This window comes from Pavona decussata, unplaced genomic scaffold (assembly GCF_977016875.1).
Source record: "Pavona decussata unplaced genomic scaffold, jaPavDecu1.1 SCAFFOLD_391, whole genome shotgun sequence".
Lineage (NCBI taxonomy): Eukaryota > Metazoa > Cnidaria > Anthozoa > Scleractinia > Agariciidae > Pavona > Pavona decussata.
In genome coordinates, this window is record NW_028145763.1 from 1533937 (window position 1) to 1551629 (window position 17693).

The following is a 17693-nucleotide window of genomic DNA, read 5'->3' on the forward strand; positions in this document are numbered from 1 at the left end:
TTTGTCGAAGGGCTCGTCTGAATCCTCGTCTGATGCAACACGCCCGGAATTGTGTGAAAGAGATCTCCATTTTGCTTGAAATTTCCTAAAGTATTTGTCCTGCTCTAAATTATTTAAGTTTAACAACTGTTTGAAGTTTGCAATAAGGAGGAATGGCAGCTGAAGCTCTTAGTTCTGACATGGAAAAAATGGATATACAAGGTAAGCTATACGTACGTTCCACGTGTGAAGACCCGCAGGGAATTAATATTGGTTCACACACACTGTTTTCTAGTTCCGTAAGCTTGATTCTGTCATCATCATACACGAAAGTTTTTCGCACTTCTACGAGGTTGAAGTATTTGGAATGGACTGAAAGATGTACAAACACGACCAGATATTTAACTTCCTTTGCAAACGCCGGTTTAGTTTCGTTTTTGTCACGATCATGAGTCGAGCATGGCAGTAAGCTTTAGCTTAAGTTAAGCTTGTGAATTATTTCCCTTCCAGACAGATATTAGCTTATATGGCTGCGATATCAGACAGTCTTTTTCTTAGTAGCCCAAGATGTGAGGACTTCGGTCTTTGTAGTTTAATCTTTTGCATTAGTTGCGTGCGAGTCATAAGAATGAGTTAGGTTTCCACGAAATAATGCTAAAATCCCGATCGTGTCACGGAAGATAAGCTCACATGTTAATACAGCAGATTTTGCTGTAGGCTTTCAGTGGATAGAGAAGGGAGAATAATTGAAGAATCCGTGAAAATTGGGGAATTTTGTGTTCTCTTGATCTGAAGATGAGAAAAATACAATACCATTGTTTTGATAATTACGTTAATAATTTAAGTTACCTGTTTGAATGTGATTGGGTTACATGCTATGAATGGTTTCACATGTATCTGAAAACCAAAGAGCCACAGAGCACATGGTGATCTGATAACATTCTGATGTTCAAAGGCTATCTAATCTATATACTTGTACAGCGGAAGCCTTCAAAGTTATTGTTGATGAACGAATCTGGCCCAAATTAGCTACATGTCGAAATTGAATAATCTGGGATTCAGTGACACTCTTGCCACTAAAATAGTCAAAAGTTTTAAGCAATTTATCATTAATGAATTTAACCACAAGGCAATTAGTACTCATTAAAAATCACCCTTGTGCGTGACCTAAACTGAAAATTTAAAAATTGTCTCGCAAAATACTACCATTAGGAATAGGTTTTTCATTTTCATATCACCTTTATAGTGTCTGGTATATATATTGTTAAGGTTTTTTTAAGGTTTTTAAGGTTTTTATTATTATGCACTATTTCAATGGTCTACAACAAAAGGAAATTACAATATATAAGTAAAGTAACATAAAGACAGCATTAAATTACGTAAATGTGAAAAGTAAAATGTGCGCAGTGACCAAAGGAGCTTAGGCTTTCGAGTTGGTCGCTGCCACGTGCAACTAACTGGCGTATAACGTGCAACTAACTAGAGCAAAAAAAGTAAAGAATAATAAAGGTGCAATAATAGAAACATACTACAATTTTTACATAAAAAACAATAGGAATGATAATTAATAGTGAGGGCAATACCTTTTAAATACCCAATATTCATTGGGCATTTAAAAGGTACACTTTTTACTGCTTGTAGAAGCTATTATATGAGAACTTTTTTAATTTAGAGGGAATTTTTCCCCAAATTTTAGACCCTGCAAATGCTAAAGTGAAAATTAAGGTTTGATTCTTTTTAATAAACCACTATTAATTATTGGAACTTTTTAAACATTGAAAAAAGGTTAACAAGTATTAGGTATTAAAACTAGCAAAAAGTGAGTTTAGGTAGTTAGGCTAGCCATTTGTAACTCGTGCAGTTTTTTCTTGATGTATGTGTAGACATAAAAATCAGTCAATTTCTTTTTTGATTATTGTGCTGCCAGGGTTGGGCAGAAATAGTACATGTAACAAACTTAGTAAAAGCTGACAAAAAATCACAAAAAAAGTTACAAGAAATTCAATGACAGAGTTGAATGATTTATTATTGGTGGCAATACTGTATACTGGATTGCAATGGATTCCTGTCATCTCAGATATTGGCCCAAACTATACTCTTTATCTTGGACAAAACAACATTTCTCTTTCATTTGTGTATAAAATGTACTGTTGGTTATCTCTTGAATGATGAGTATTTTCTAAGATATCAGGAGTTTAGTCTGAAAGTACATGTTATGGCTATGCCAGTATGATTGATACATGGCATTCTGTACCTGTCTTTTTCTTCAGCTATTTATAGTAATTCAATAATTTAAGGGGAGCAGGGATGGTGCAGTGGTGAGAGCACTTACCTCTGACCATTGTGGCCTGGGCTCAATCCCTGGATTCGTGTCAGTATATTGAGTTGAATTTGTTGGATCTCATCCTTGCCTCAGGAGGTACTCCAGTTTTCTCCTCTCTTCAAAAACCAACATTTCCAAATCCCAGTTTGATTCGGAGAGTGTCCCCAATTTTTAGTGAACTGTACTGTCTTATAAATAATTTTTATGTAAAAAATTATATCATACACTGTACCTAATTCACATCTGGCTTTCAAGAATGCTTCCCGTCACTAAACAAATTTTGCATGCTTATCATCAAGATTTTATTAATACATCTGTTAGTGTGGCAAAACTAATAATTTAATTAGTAAACTTCTTCCCTAAATAATGATGTATATCCAATTTCCTACCAATAAAATATTATCTCATGTTCTGCTTTTAAAACATATGTGGCATTCAGGGTCACACCTATCATATCTCGGACCCTCGATATAGAATTTTTTTTTTAATTTCTCCTAGGGTCAAGATAGCTAGAGATGCGCTGTATTTCCCTTTCCTATCTCCGAAGGGCTTCCTGGCTCTGCACCCTTAAGCGTCCCCTGTCAGTTTATTGCAGTAGACTGGATAGAGTTCCAAAGATCCCTACTCAAGACAATGTTTGCCGAGCTAGCTTGACAAAAGCTATTAGAATGTTTGCCCCCCTTAGAAGTCTAGGTTAGTTTTTCTTTGCCTTGAATTTACGATATTTTATTCAAAAGGTTGAGGCCTTGTTACATGTAGGTACAAGTTTAGCCTGTATCTATAGTGTAGAAGCCAAAGCCTTTTAGCTAATAGACTCCATATACATCAGATTTAGCAAGCAGTGAGCCGTGGAATCCATCCTTGTTTTATCATTAAATTAACTGCGATAAAAAACAAAATTATGTTGTGGTTCAAATTTTTTTTTTTTTTTGGGGGGGGGGGGGGGGGTTAAAATTTTTCAAACCAGTTTGATTTTTATTTGCCTGGATTATGGTAATGAATATCGCACAAAAGAAAATAAAAATTAAACTGGGTTGAAAAATTTTAAACCAAAAATAATTTAAACCAAAACATATACATGTACATGCCAGCCTTCTTGCTATATCAGTTAATTTAGCTTAAGAAAGTCAAGAGATATCAAATCAATAATATTTACTGCATTGCCATAATTGTATGTGATTGGTAAAAACTAGTAATCATTGAAAACAAACAGGACCATTGGAAAGAACCCCTCAATAGGTTTCATTCAAATGGTTGCACTTCAGGATTTCCTTCTTAGACTCAAAAGTTAGAATCATTCTCAAGTGATGCCCACCCAGGGCTTGCTATGAAGCTGAATTTTAATAACTTACACTGTATACAGGTGTCTTATGGCTGGATTTTAGGGATGCTATTACAGTGTGTCTCGGCTGAGTGGGGCATGATGGAATTAATGACTTTAGTCAAGTACATTAAAACGTAAGAAACGTACAAGCTATTATTAAAAATGTAGCGGCTGTATTTTCATCTACTCTTTTCATTCCTGATTATTTCTCTTGCTAAGAATGACTTAATTGCATGACAAATCTGAAAAAAAAATATAGGAAAAACCTAGGAACACAAGAAATGATTCTATAGCTACACTGTACACTGTATCTGTAAACGTCTTGACTTCTGTTTTCGTATTTGTTGCCTGTTCATACAGCCAATGGTCCAGTGATCTACACTTCTGAGAAAGAAGGATGTGACGAGTCTGGTGATGGGTCTTTGCAAAAACCTTACAAGAGTGTTATGCAGGTATGCACATTACAAAAAAACAGATTTTCATTGATCAACACATAATATAACCAGTCGTCACTATCAATGGTAGTGTTCCAGTTCATAAATCCTTTTTTTTTTCTTCTCAGTATTCTGCAGATGTTTAGGCTTTGTTTAGCCAACAGAGTAGGTCTGTACAAGGGGTGCCGAATTGGCTGAGACAGCACTGCTCCTGACATATAAACACCGTTTAATAAATATCTAATATACTGAGGGGTTCACTCGCATTTTCATAGGTTAACTGCTCGTTTTTAGTAACCATTTTGTTGGGGGAGGGCTACATCAGGCGGTTTCAAATTTGATGTAGACTTCTTTCTGGGCACTGCCACAGACACTGTTATTAATAATCAAATTGTGATATCATTCCTGTAGGCCTTGCGTGTCACTGAAGGTGAAGAACCACTACCGCAGATCATGATTGATGGTAAAGCAGAAGGAGAGGTATTTATTAATATTTATTAGTTATTGAAACAAGACTGTTGTTACGTAGTTACATGTACATGTACAGTATACATTGTGTGGTTTGCTTACTTGGCTTTCAGAGGTATGAAAAGCTTGCTAAGGCCCAGCTCAAAAAAGTGACAAAACTGTATGCACAAGAGAAAAAGAAATCAGAAGAGCGGGACAAGAAAGAGGTAACTCTCATTTTCAGTGTCAATTTTAAAAGCTTGTTCGTGTATAATTATCCTGCAAATTATTTAGTCAAATCATCTTTTTCTTTAATTAGATTACATGAACAAGTATGCTGATAAAAATACTGTTAGTAATGTTTTGCTAATAGTCACACACAGTCATCCCTTGCTGCATTCATGAGCAGAGTTTAAAATATCTCAATTTCTAAATGGTCAATAAAGTTTGTAGAAACCAAGCTGGTCATAAACATGAGAAAGTGTTGCCTACTATTTTTTCTTTTAATCATTTTCAAAGTCATAAGTAGCCAGTTGCATGTATTTTCACTGTTGATGCCTGCCATAATGTGCAGTTCCAGAAAATATCCATACTCCCCCCACGGAAGGTTTTTGTTTTGCACCCCCTCTCCCCCTAGGAAATTCCAGTTTAGCTTCATACTTTGCTTCTAAAATTTTGACTTAAGACCCCCACTCCCCCTAGGAATTTCCAATGACCTTCTGTGGGGTGGGTATGGATTTTTTCTGGAACTGCACAATAGCTGGCCGTTAGCTACATGTACATAATAATGGTGTAGTACTGAGCCATATATATGATATGTTTCCACTTTTAATTTTATTCCATTAGGTTGAGAAAGCTCAACAGAGAGAAAAGAATCTTGAAGAAGCTAAGAAAATTACAATTGAGGAAGATAAAAGTTTGCCACTAGCTAAAAGAGTAAGTGCATTGTAGTGCAAGCATGTTGATACATAAAACATTTTTTTTAGCTACAGTACCGCCTGAATCCATATGCACATTGGCACGCGTGAACCACAAGGGCAGAACGCGTGAAGGCCCGCGCGGTTCACGAGACGAAACCGCGCGGTTCACGAGACGAAACCTAGGTTGAATATTTCCCGCGGTCAAAAGGACGAGGCCCAAACACAATAGCATCTTATTGCCCATTGTGAGTTTATTGTTTTCTGTTGAATAGATTTTTTTCTCAAGTAAACCGCATGAAACATGAAACGCCGGCTTGAAATGCAGCCGGTCTTTGGAATCGTCGCGTAGGAGACTAATCTTGGACTGCTTTAGGTGCATGGATTTTCACCATCGCGTAATTCAACGTACACAAGCCATCCATGCATTTTCTCTAGCCGTTTAAATTCAAGCGGATTTCCTTAAACAGATCCAGGAAACAGATCAAGCGCGCGATTTGCTTTCCTACGATGAATGTTACTTGACTCGCGCGAAATGCGTTACCCGTAATATAATTTAATGGTGACTTCCTCAAGTTCTTCTCGAAATGTTTCAAGTTAAATCAAAATTTAAAGGAATTCATTACCTTTAAATAAAGAAATATTCTTCCTCTCTTTCAAAAAAAAAAATTATCAATGGTTTATTATTTACGTTAATGCGATGCGCTTTATGTCAGTTTCGAAAAGTAAGCGTCATCTTGTCGGCTTTTGCACGGTGCAAGCAATGTTGTAATTTACTTCTAATCCATGCTTTTGTGTATTTACTTATCTAAGCGGCCGAAAAAAAAATTTCTGTGTGTACTTTTCTAGTATGAAGAAACGGATGTTTTTACTCGGAAATTCCAACACATGAAAATCGAAAATATGCAAATCATTCGCATTGAACCTTTTCAATTGCGGCAGGCCGTGCCGTCACAGCTGTTCGTTTGTAGTTTTGCTGACGATAAAGGAAATTATAACGCTTGAATACTGCACAAACGCTATTTGACGCTCGGCAAACAAAAAAAAGTTTCATTCGTTATGCAAAAGAAGAAAAATATTTGTGGAAAACAAACGAAAACATTACGCAAGCAAATTGCGAACGAAATTAATCGAAGCGTGACAACACTGACAACGCTTCATTCGCCATTTTCGATCAATTCGTTTGAAAAATTTCGAGTTCTGCACGGATACTTTGATAGCAGATTTACTGAGCAATAAATAATAAGTTATACGTGAAAAAGTCGAATTTACTTCAAAGTCCTTCGTATTGACGTACGCTTTGATCTCGAGTGACAGTAGCTCAAGCCGTGAGCGATGCATCGATGAGATCGCGAGAGGTGGCTGTAATCTCTTGGGTAAATGCGACCTGATAACTAACAATGAAACACAAACAAAGAGCAAACAAAGGCAATTAAGAGCACAAAGACGCGGCCATTGAAGAACGCATGATTCCTTAGGTTTCGTCTCGGTTTCGTCTCGTGCTTCGTTCGTTCCTCTTGTGGTGGACGCAAGGGCAAAACGCGTGCACTGCCCTTGCGTCCACCTCGTGAAACCCGCGGCTGATGTACATATGGATTCAGGCGGTGCTGTAGTTTAAAAAAGTCAAAAATTAAATGTAATTTTTAGGTATTAAATTAGTCATATACCCATACAAGTTACCAAGAGAATGAAATCTCATTCATTCATCCACCACACCTGCCCACCCTCTCTCCCTTCCTCCCTTCCTCCCTCCCTCCCTTCCTTCCTTCCTTCCTTCCTTCCTTCCTTCCTTCCTTCCTTCCTTCCTTCCTTCCTTCCTTCCTTCCTTCCTTCCTTCCTTCCTTTCTCCTTTCCTTCCTTCCTTCCTTCCTTCCTTTCTCCTTTCCTTCCTTCCTTCCTTCCTTCCTTCCTTCCTTCCTTCCTTCCTTCCTTTCTTCCTTCCTTCCTTCCTTCCTTCCTTCCTTCCATCTCCCTCCCTCTCTTCCTTCCTTCCTTCCTTCCTTCCTTCCTTCCTTCCTTCCTTCCTTCCTTCCTTCCTTCCTTCCTTCCTTCCTTCCTTCCTTCCTTCCTTCCTTCCTTCCTTCCTTCCTTTCTTTCCTTCATTCATTTCTAATTCTGCCTTATTTCTTTCTGTCCTTCCTTTCATTCATCTCCACTGATCTCTTTTGTTTACAACATGCTGCAGATAAGGATAAGAGAATCAGTGAGCCATCGTGATCAGAGAGTCAAGGTGTTTGGCTGGGTGCACAGACTGAGGCGGCAGGGAAAAAACCTAATGTTCATTGTGATAAGAGATGGCAATGGATTTCTTCAATGTGTCATGTCAGATCTACTGGTAAGTAATTAAAGTTTAGTTTGATTTACATGCACAACATACATGTTGTACATGTAGGCAATGATCTCCTCCTTACAGCTTTAATGCTTACTGACTGATTTATTCATGCATCTCATTCATTCATTCATTCATTCATTCATTCATTCATTCATTCATTCATTCATTCATTCATTCATTCATTCATTCATTCATTCATTCATTCATTCATTCATTCATTCATTCATTCATTCATTCATTCATTCATTCATTCATTCATTCATTCATTCATTCATTCATTCATTCATTCATTCATTCATTCATTCATTCATTCATTCATTCATTCATTCATTCATTCCTATATTTTCCTATATTGCAGTGCCAGACCTATGAGGCTGTGACATTATCTACAGAAGCATCTGTCTGTCTCTACGGTGTAATTAAAGAACTCCCAGAAGGCAAAACAGTAAGTGATTTGATCTTGCTGATGTTGTTGTTATTCCTAATTTTGTGTTATATTTTATTATTACCCTATGTCAGTGGTATTGTAGAGTTGTTTTTTCCTTACGTTATTAATTGATGCACATACATGTAGGTTTGACTATATCGTAGGCTAGTGGTTCAATAAATAATTAAGCTCAATCTTCTTTTCCAGGCTCCTGGAGGTCATGAAATGGCTGTGGACTATTGGGAACTAGTAGGGGAATCCCCTGCTGGTGGAGTTGATAATCTAGTGAATGAGGTTAGTTGAGAAACTCTTGATCTTATATGGGGTACAAGTGAATTGCATTTTACTAATAGTTATTATTATTTTTTTTTTATAAGTGGAGTTTGTTTTCTTTCTTAGCAGTAGTTTGTATTTGCAATGCATTACAGCCAGTTCCAAGATTAATCAAATCAAGGAAATATTTTTCGGCTTGAAACTAAAAGATGAAATTTGAATTCATTTCTGGCAACAAAATTGTAATGTGATTAGTGGACATGATTTTGAAATGAAAGGCTAAGTCCCTTAATATGTTAACAGGCACTATGTTCAAGTGCATTATAACATATATAGACAAGTGTGACATGTCAGAAATCCGGCTGGTTGAGCAATGACATCTATAGACTAACTGTTACTTTCAGCCATACAGAAAGTTAGAGAGTCTAACTTATTAACTTTGCTGTTATTATACTGTTTTTTTTCCCGCGCAATTTGAGTTGCACTTGCTTGTTAATAGAGTATTGTTTAATTTTCTCTACTCGTTAGGAATCTGCCATAGATACTCAGCTTGACAACAGGCATATCATGCTTAGAGGTGACACGGTGAGATAATTAATTTTTCTTTGACTATTTTTCTACACTGTAATATCACATGATTATTCTTTTTTGCAATTTCACTGTTCAAATTGAGATGGCTACACGTAACTGTAAAATCTGCGTAGCATTTATATCTCAAATTCCCCAAAGTTTATCAAAATTTGACTAAATGCAATAAAATGCACTTACATATGTGGATTTACCTCTGTTTATTTCATTTGATTGCACACAGATCAGTAATTTTATTATTCCCTTTTGGTAATCAATGTCCAAATTACTTTGGAGTTGCCTTAACTATAACTGCAAACTCATGGTCTCAATGTAGTGTGTCATTTTATCATAGGTGTCAAGAATCCTGAGAATGCGCTCCACAGTATCACAATGGTAAGCTGTCTTTAAATAAAGTTTTTATTTCAACTTTGCAGTGTTCCAGATAACTTTCGAAGTCAGGGAGTCTATGGAGAATTTTGAGGGGGTAAATAGGTGTGGTTCTCTCCAGGTCTGGAAACAGCTTTGTTGGGTTTTTGTCCTGGTAGCCCTTCCTCAGTAATCACTTTGGACCACTGACATATCATCACTGTTAAGTGCCTTTGTCGTGATCTTGCCAATTTTACATTATCCATTTATTTCTTTATTTATAATGTAGTTGTTTATTATTTTTATTTTCAGCTTTAGGGATCATTATTTTGACCGCGGTTATGTTGAGGTAACAAATTAATGTCCTTATGCTGTATGCTGCTGTATTTTATTCAAATTTTATTCCACCAATCCTGACCTCTAGAGGATTTTATTCAAGAAGTCACTCTACGAATATAATTTTAAAATTTAAGTGATTTAATTTCTTTCCCTTTTTTTTCATTTTTCCTTATGTTGCTCTCTTTTCCGTAATAACTGCACTATAACTTTATATTAATTTTGATAGTTACTTTGAATTCTTTCTTTTTTTATTATTGCACAGGACCCCTTTGATAACACTGCTTTTTGCACTGATCAATGGGTTATCCTGTCTAAATATTTGTCATTATTGTTGCTATTTTATGAAAATTATGCAGTGTTTGTTGATAATTTTATTTATCCTTTGGCATCAGGTGACTCCACCCACTATGGTTCAAACACAAGTCGAAGGGGGCTCCACTCTCTTTGAATTTAACTACTTTGGTGAAAAAGTGAGCTTTGTTTATTGTCATTTTTATACAGTGTAAATCAGAAATGCGTGTGGAAACCTTCCTTTCTGCTTTGCAATGTTAACCCATTAAAGGGGAACTGTCACGCAAATTTGCTGTCACTTCAAAACCCAAAAATGTTTGTCTGTCATTAGAAACAAAGAAATAATTATTGTCAAGTTTGTTATAAATAATTATCACCCCAGTGCAAATTATAACACTGTCGATTAGTTCCTCTGTCCAGAGACAGAGTACTTAGGCCGGTATGGATTGAAGCTTGAAAAATGTTAGGCTAATGAATTTCAACTTCTCACATTTTTGTTTCCAAAATGCGCTAGAACAGATCACGAGTTGTTCCTTTCAAGAATTGAGCTGATTTCTTTCCTCTCATCATTCTAGAATTATTTGGCAGCTGACTGCAGGTCTTATTTCATCATTTTTAACAAAAGATACCAAAAACTCCATGATACTTCCCCTAACACTGAGCAGCATGTAACTTCTCCTTACAATGTCACTCCTTGATCAAAACTACAAGTAATGAGAACAAAGCAAATGATCACCCATGTCTTCATGTTCTCAACTTAAGTATCATAAGAATTATTAAAATGTGATCATTGTATAATGCAATCCCAGAGTTTTGATTGGCTTAGCGGCCATGGTATATGAGCCATTATACAATGCCCGAGAAGTAGTGGCCATTAAATTGTCTTTTGGTTGTTCTTACAAAATGAAATCAATAAGATATAGTGAAAGAATATTTCTTGGTTGTGTTATTAGAACAATCATTCCACTCACGCTTGTCGGATATGAGATGATAGATAGCCAACTCGATGCTAATTGTGCGTTGTTGGCTATCTATTATCTTGCTCTTGGAAATTATAATTTATTGTTAAATGTATAGAGAACAGCGAGTAGAGTATCGTTGGTGATATATGGGACTTTAAGGGTCCATTGTGCTGCCAACAACAATACGGGAAGAGATTCAACCATAGGGTGGGATAATTATCTCTTGTGACCCAATAAAAACTTCTCCCTGCCTACCCCTGCTTCCTGCAACAACATGAACACCCTCCGTTTTCTATCTTTGGTCAGATTGTTCCATAGCTGACCAAAGTGAGGGCCCTGTTTGTCAATGATCTTTCAAACCAAATGCATTACATGTGCATTAATTTTTCTCTGAAGTGAAAGCATGGCCATCGCAGGTTACTGAGTAAATATTATTTTCTTCAGGCATAAAGTTGTATACCGACCAGTTATGAGAACTCGTTTTGTCACAGATTACATGATTTGAACATTTCTTGTCTTGTCCTCTTTGTTGCGTAAGTAATGTTGGTGTGTATGTACATTGCAGGCATATTTGACACAGTCATCCCAGCTTTACCTGGAGACAGTCATCCCATCCCTTGGTGATGTGTTCTGTATAGCGCAGTCGTACAGGGCAGAACAGTCACGCACAAGGAGACATCTGTCCGAGTAAGAGAGTTTTACTTATTTGTCGACATCAATGATAACCAGACAGCTCCCATAGCAGATGTGTAAAGTATGTAGTCAAGTTCTATTATTCCCTCACTGAGGGTGAATGAATGGTAAAAACTGTACTTGTTGCATTATTTCTTTGCTATGACAAAGGGCTAGCATTCGAAGCATCAGCTTATAAACCAACCATTCCTGCAGTATTAGAAACATTAGAATTGTTAAGAGCAGTGCCACAAAGGATCCAGCATTCTCTTATCATGCATGGACTAGCAATCACTCAATTGACTTAGAAAACTCATCAAGTGTGATTAATAGAGGTGACCACCAAGTGCAAATTAAAATGGAAATGTATCCCAACTTGAAGTTCTTCCTGTGCTTCGTAGATGAAAATAATTGTTAATAAACTTATTGTTACTGGGTGATGTACTTTGTTGTTTGAAAATTCACTTGATTTCATGCCAATGATGATGTACAACAATTCATGTCTGACGAAGGTATCGCAATTCAAAGTAATCAAAGGTTTAACACAAAAATGGGATAATCCCCGTGACATGTCCTCTTTAAGCCACTAAAGTCTTATTTTTTTTTTGGGGGGGGGGGAGGGGTTAGTTGGGTTTCACTGGGTAGTCAAGTGAAAACCGGATGCTTGTACTGATGTCGAATCAAACTTGATTCTGTGTTTTTCATAATTGACAGGTACACTCATGTTGAAGCAGAGTGTCCTTTCATCTTATTTGACGATCTCCTGGACAGACTAGAAGACTTGGTATGAACTTTTGACTGGTTTAACCTAACCTTTTTGAATGACTTCAACCATTAAGGACAATGCCTACTAATACAGAGGTATTTTTGTACGGCTTATGACTATGTGGGGAAAGAAGAACTTAGCAAGGGCTATTGAAATCCTAAAAGAAAATTGGGGGTAACTATGCAATTTTTAGAGATAAGTGAGCAACAATAAAGTTCTGCTTTCTCCGCATAGTTTTAAATAAACAACATAAAAAATATCCCTGTATTAGTAGGCACCACCCATTGCCGGAAACCTGAGTATCTCAAGATGCGCAGAACGTATGGGCAGTAACAAAAGTAGGCACCGTCCTAAAAAAGAACTCATTGTACATTGTACCAAAAGTTCATGGTAGTTACAGTTGCAAGTCATATTGATGGTTTGATTACTACGTGTATTTCAGGTTTGTGATGTTGTTGATAGAGTATTGAAGTCTCCTCATGCTGAAATTCTAAAGGAGCTGAACCCAGTATGTACTCTATGACAATAAACATTAGAATAAATTTTACAATAAGCGGTACGTTTAGATATTGAAGAATGTAAATTGGTGTTGTCAGACTTCATTTGTAAGTAGTGGACTGTGGTACACACAATTTAAAAGCAATGGTTCACTGAAAGTAAATCCATGTAACAACATTTGAAAGCTTTAACTATATAACTTTGTGTTGAATCTGGCTTTTCTCCTGGTACACTAATTTTGGTATAAAAATTTATCTGTTCAGTTACTATTTTCATGTTAAATTACCTTGGGCTAAACATTGCTTTATTCACAGATAACGATGTCATGGTGGTGTTGAGATTTCATCATTAATTTTCTCAGTACTTGAGTTTCATTCCTTAAAATTATTTGCCTGTAATAATCCTTTTTTGTTGTTTTCTTTCAGAACTTCAAGCCTCCAAAGAGACCTTTCAAGTAAGTTTATCATGTCCTGCCTTTTTATTTGTTTGTTGTTGCTGTTGTTTTGTTTTGTTTATGATTGGTTTTCATAACATACGAATTTGTCTCACAATAATCTTTTTGTCATCGCAGGAGAATGAACTACGCCGATGCCATTGTGTACTTGAAAGAGCATAACATCACAAAGGAAGATGGCACATTTTATGAATTTGGAGAGGTTTGCGCAAACTTTTTTGCCATTTAAACTACCGTGATGATGTAAATTGCAGCTCAAAGTTTGCGGTTACACTGCACAATTTTTCTTGCAACTTGTATTACAATTTTGTGGCAACATGCAAGTTGCAGGAATCGTTCCCTAGTATAACATGCCCTAAAATGAACACGTGTCGCTATTTTTTTGTTGCTACGACCGTTGCAAGAAGTAGAAGTCGGTTCTACTTCGTGCAACGCGTACGGTGACTGGAACAAAAACATGGCGAGACATGTTTATCCCAGGGTATGTTACACTACGCAACGATCCGTACAACGAGATTGCGAGAAAAGTTGCCGGAAAAATTGTTCAGCGTAACAACGCCTCAAAAAGTAACTACTATACAGCGAGAAAATTTCTTGAATTAATTCAAAGCGTCGCGAAACTTTTCTGGGCCAGACTTGTAGCTTAGGATGGTTACTGAATTCTCCACTGAATCTCTACTTTCTATTTCCAGGACATCCCTGAGATGCCAGAGCGGAAAATGACGGATCAAATCAACGAGGTAACGCAGGCGTGCATTGTTCTGTTTTCTTGGCGAGTCTTGCTTGCTAAATGTTGTTTTGTTTGCATTTTTGTTCTAGCCAATTCTGTTGTGCCGTTTTCCCGCCGAGATAAAGTCATTCTACATGTTCAGATGCCCAGAGGATAAGCGTGTCACTGAATCAGTAAGTACATCATCAGATGAAGTAAAATAATTGTAACAATTCTTAATTACAGGCGATTCCATTTTTAATATCCGCCAAAATAGGAGAAAATATAAGACTAATATCATGTTTGTGTTTTCTTGTCTTTTAAATTGGTTACTAGTTTGAAATTCTGTGTTGCTTTTAGGTCGACCTGTTGATGCCTGGAGTTGGGGAGATTGTTGGAGGATCAATGAGGATGTGGCACTATGTAAGTTTCTAACCACTGTGTATTTATATAAAAAAAATTTTGTTCGCCAGTGTGTTCGGTTTTCTTTCCCAAAACCTTCATAATAATCAATTGCTCTTATGAAGATATCAATATGATTGTTTGTTTGTTTTCAGGATGAGTTGATGGAAGGTTACAAAAGGGAGGAAATTGACCCAACACCTTATTATTGGTACACTGACCAGGTAATTCAGTCATATTTTTTGGTCACACATGATCAGTAGCTTTCATTCACAGACTCAAAAGTTAGAACCACCCTGCACAGCATAATAAACAGCACCACAGGAAAGTACTGCTCAGTAGCTTTCACTTGAATGGTTATACTTTAGGATTTCATCCACACTCAAAAGTTAGAACCATCCTGCACAGCATATATACGTAAACAGTGCCACAGGAAAGCACTGCTCAGTAGCTTTCATCTGAATGGTCATACTTTAGGGTTTCATCCACAGACTCTAAATTTAGAACCACCCTGTACAGCATAATAAACAGCACCACAGGAAAGTACTGCTCAGTAGCTTTCATTTGAATGGTCACACTTTAGGATTTCATCCACAGACTCAAACGTTAGAACCACCTTGTACAGCATAATAAACAACACCTCAGGAAAGTACTGCTCAGTAGCTTTCATTTGAATGGTCACACTTTAGGGTTTCATCCACAGACTCGAACGTTAGAACCACCTAGTACAGCATAATAAACAGCACCACAGGAAAGTACTGCTCAGTAGCTTTCATTTGAATGGTCACACTTTATGGTTTCATCCACAGACTCAAACGTTAGAACCACCTTGTACAGCATAATAAACAGCACCACAGGAAAGTACTGCTCAGTAGCTTTCATTTGAATGGTCACACTTTATGGTTTCATCCACAGACTCAAACGGTAGAACCACCTTGTACAGCATAATAAACAGCACCACAGGAAAGTACTGCTCAGTAGCTTTCATCTGAATGGTCACACTTTAGGGTTTCATCCACAGACTCAAACGTTAGAACCACCTTGTACAGCATAATAAACAGTACCACAGGAAAGTACTGCTCAGTAGCTTTCATTTGAATGGTCACACTTTATGGTTTCATCCACAGACTCAAACGTTAGAACCACCTTGTACAGCATAATAAACAGCATCACAGGAAAGTACTGCTCAGTAGCTTTCACCTGAATGGTCACACTTTAGGATTTCATTCACGCGTATGAACAGCAGCACAGGGAAGTACTGCTCGCTAGCTTTCATTTGAATGGTCACACTTTAGGGTTTCGTCAACATGCTGAAATGCATACACTTTATCGCAATAATCAAGCGCCCTTGGATAGTGCTTCTCTGTCGGTTTCATTTGAATGGTTACACTTGAGAATTTAGTCCATGAGTCACTGAAAATTTAAACCACTTACACCACAGCAAAGCACTGCTTAGCAGCTTTCGTGAAAAACTAAAGGACCAATCAAGGTTTTGTCCACAGACTCGAGGAGTTGTGTTCATGTTAACGCGCCGACTAAAAGACAGCTTGACTGTAGAAGCCATTGAAAGTTCGTTGGAAGATGCATTTTACAGTTTGTGCAGTAAAACTTTACTCCAAAAAATAATCAATTGTGCGTTTTGAAAAAGAAAACTGTTTCGACAAATATGATGGTAGAATTGTATTTGTTAGGACCGTGCTAGACAGATCGTTGAGATTTAAAAGGTTCTTGACATGCTTTCTGTTATTCTTTTAACAGAGGAAGTATGGTTCGTGTCCGCATGGAGGGTATGGTTTGGGACTAGAGCGTTTCCTGACTTGGCTCTTGAATAGGGATCATATCAGAGATGTATGTCTTTACCCGCGATTTACTGGAAGATGTCGGCCTTGAAGAAAACCAGTCGAGAGACTTCTGCAATAAATACATAGCCTCTTAAAATATAAATTTTAGTTAGTAGAGAATTAACAAACTGTTACGAATGGTTCGAGCAGCGGAAGAAAATGTTTGTGTAAGTTTAACCACACTGGTTGCGTTTTAAAAATGCGGCAGAATTCGCTGGCCTAATTGGGTCATTTTCAATTTCATCATCATCGCACCAGAAGTATTTTGACATCAGAGTGCTTTACCGCGACAGAAATACGAAAAACTCCACAAGACTTTCTTTCTCGAAGCCTTTCAGTGACTATTTAAGCTTAAGGAACATAGAATTTCCATTCAAACTTTACAAACTGTAAAACGTAATTTGTTTTGGCTCGTGAATGACTAGGGCCAGCTTTTTTCTCGTCAATTTACCCTCTCAAGTTTCAAATATTACAAAGGAAAATTGAAAAGTTATTCCGCAGTGAACGTTCATCTCCGAGGCGGATGAGCGTCAATTGTTTTCTCATACAATGGTTGTACGTGTAGTAGGCGACCCTTAGTTGTGTAAAACAAATAAAAATTAGTCAACAATTTGACCTTAAACAGTGTATCATCTTATTTTGCACATTTCTTATTACTGTGGAACTCCGAAAGTTCAGATCTTTGGATACTGTAGATAGTATTCTCACAAGGATACATATACATAGGGTCAGTTATTAAAAGACAGTTTAGACGGTGTTTAACAAAACACTGACAAAACCACGTTCTAAGCCATTTTCAATTTTGCCATCAGTCATATCTAAACATTGTCTGCTGTTGACGGTAGCAAGAAGGCTTGCATCCCAGATTAGAAAACTATTTATCTACTTTAAACAAAACACTTATTAACAGATTTTGGAGTCCCACTGATTGTCACTGATTGTCCTAAGTTAGACTCTGGTTAAATAACTGGCCCATACTGTTTTTGTTTTCGCTTTACAACAGTTAATTTTCATACATTCGTCTCATTATGATAGACTGAACCTTGTGCAGTGCATGCCTTAGTAGCATGTTCTAATGGATACGAAAAGAATTGAAGCAGCTCGCGAAAGTAAGGATAACATGTACCGCCTTGCAATTCTTGAATTTTGCTCATTTTCGCTACTTCGGGAAATCCATCTTTTCAACTAGAAAGAGTACAATACAGTTAACAAAACTTGAGTGTTACATGGTGGATCTTGGACATTGAATTTCCAATTTTTGAAGACGGTTGTATGTTTGTACTCAAAACTTGTTTCCTGGTATTGAGAATGGCACTGCCCCAGAAACGCCTGTAAAATCACTCAACAGAATGGGAGACGGGAGCGCG

General features: G+C 37.0%; 1 protein-coding gene across 2 annotated transcripts; it reads left to right on the forward strand.

Annotated features, from left to right (window-relative positions):
* LOC146451302 (asparagine--tRNA ligase, cytoplasmic-like) lies at positions 1-17237 on the forward strand. 2 transcript variants are annotated; one of them, XM_085099417.1, is made up of 23 exons: positions 8-201; positions 2801-2995; positions 3987-4078; positions 4472-4540; positions 4642-4734; positions 5354-5443; positions 7610-7759; positions 8115-8201; positions 8391-8477; positions 8985-9041; positions 9379-9419; positions 9705-9741; positions 10124-10201; positions 11550-11671; positions 12371-12440; positions 12865-12930; positions 13346-13374; positions 13492-13576; positions 14067-14114; positions 14194-14277; positions 14444-14506; positions 14641-14709; positions 16244-17237. In XM_085099417.1, exons 2-23 carry the CDS (start codon positions 2818-2820, stop codon positions 16373-16375), a joined length of 1827 nt encoding a protein of 608 aa, XP_084955543.1. In that variant the 5' UTR covers positions 8-201; positions 2801-2817; the 3' UTR covers positions 16376-17237. The 2 variants fall into 2 exon arrangements, with proteins under 2 accessions (XP_084955544.1, XP_084955543.1); XM_085099418.1 differs by lacking the exon at positions 2801-2995 and having other exon boundaries at positions 1-201.
* Positions 17238-17693: the final 456 nt, after the last annotated feature.

What these genes read in the sequence shown, in the direction of transcription:
- LOC146451302 (XM_085099417.1), top strand. Translation starts at nt 2,818, where the DNA reads ATGCGCTGTATTTCCCTTTCCTATCTCCGAAGGGCTTCCTGGCTCTGC. An exon ending in TTGACCGCGGTTATGTTGAG is followed by an intron (nt 9,742 to 10,123) that starts GTAACAAATTAA and finishes CTTTGGCATCAG; the next exon opens with GTGACTCCACCCACTATGGT. An exon ending in TGGACAGACTAGAAGACTTG is followed by an intron (nt 12,441 to 12,864) that starts GTATGAACTTTT and finishes CGTGTATTTCAG; the next exon opens with GTTTGTGATGTTGTTGATAG.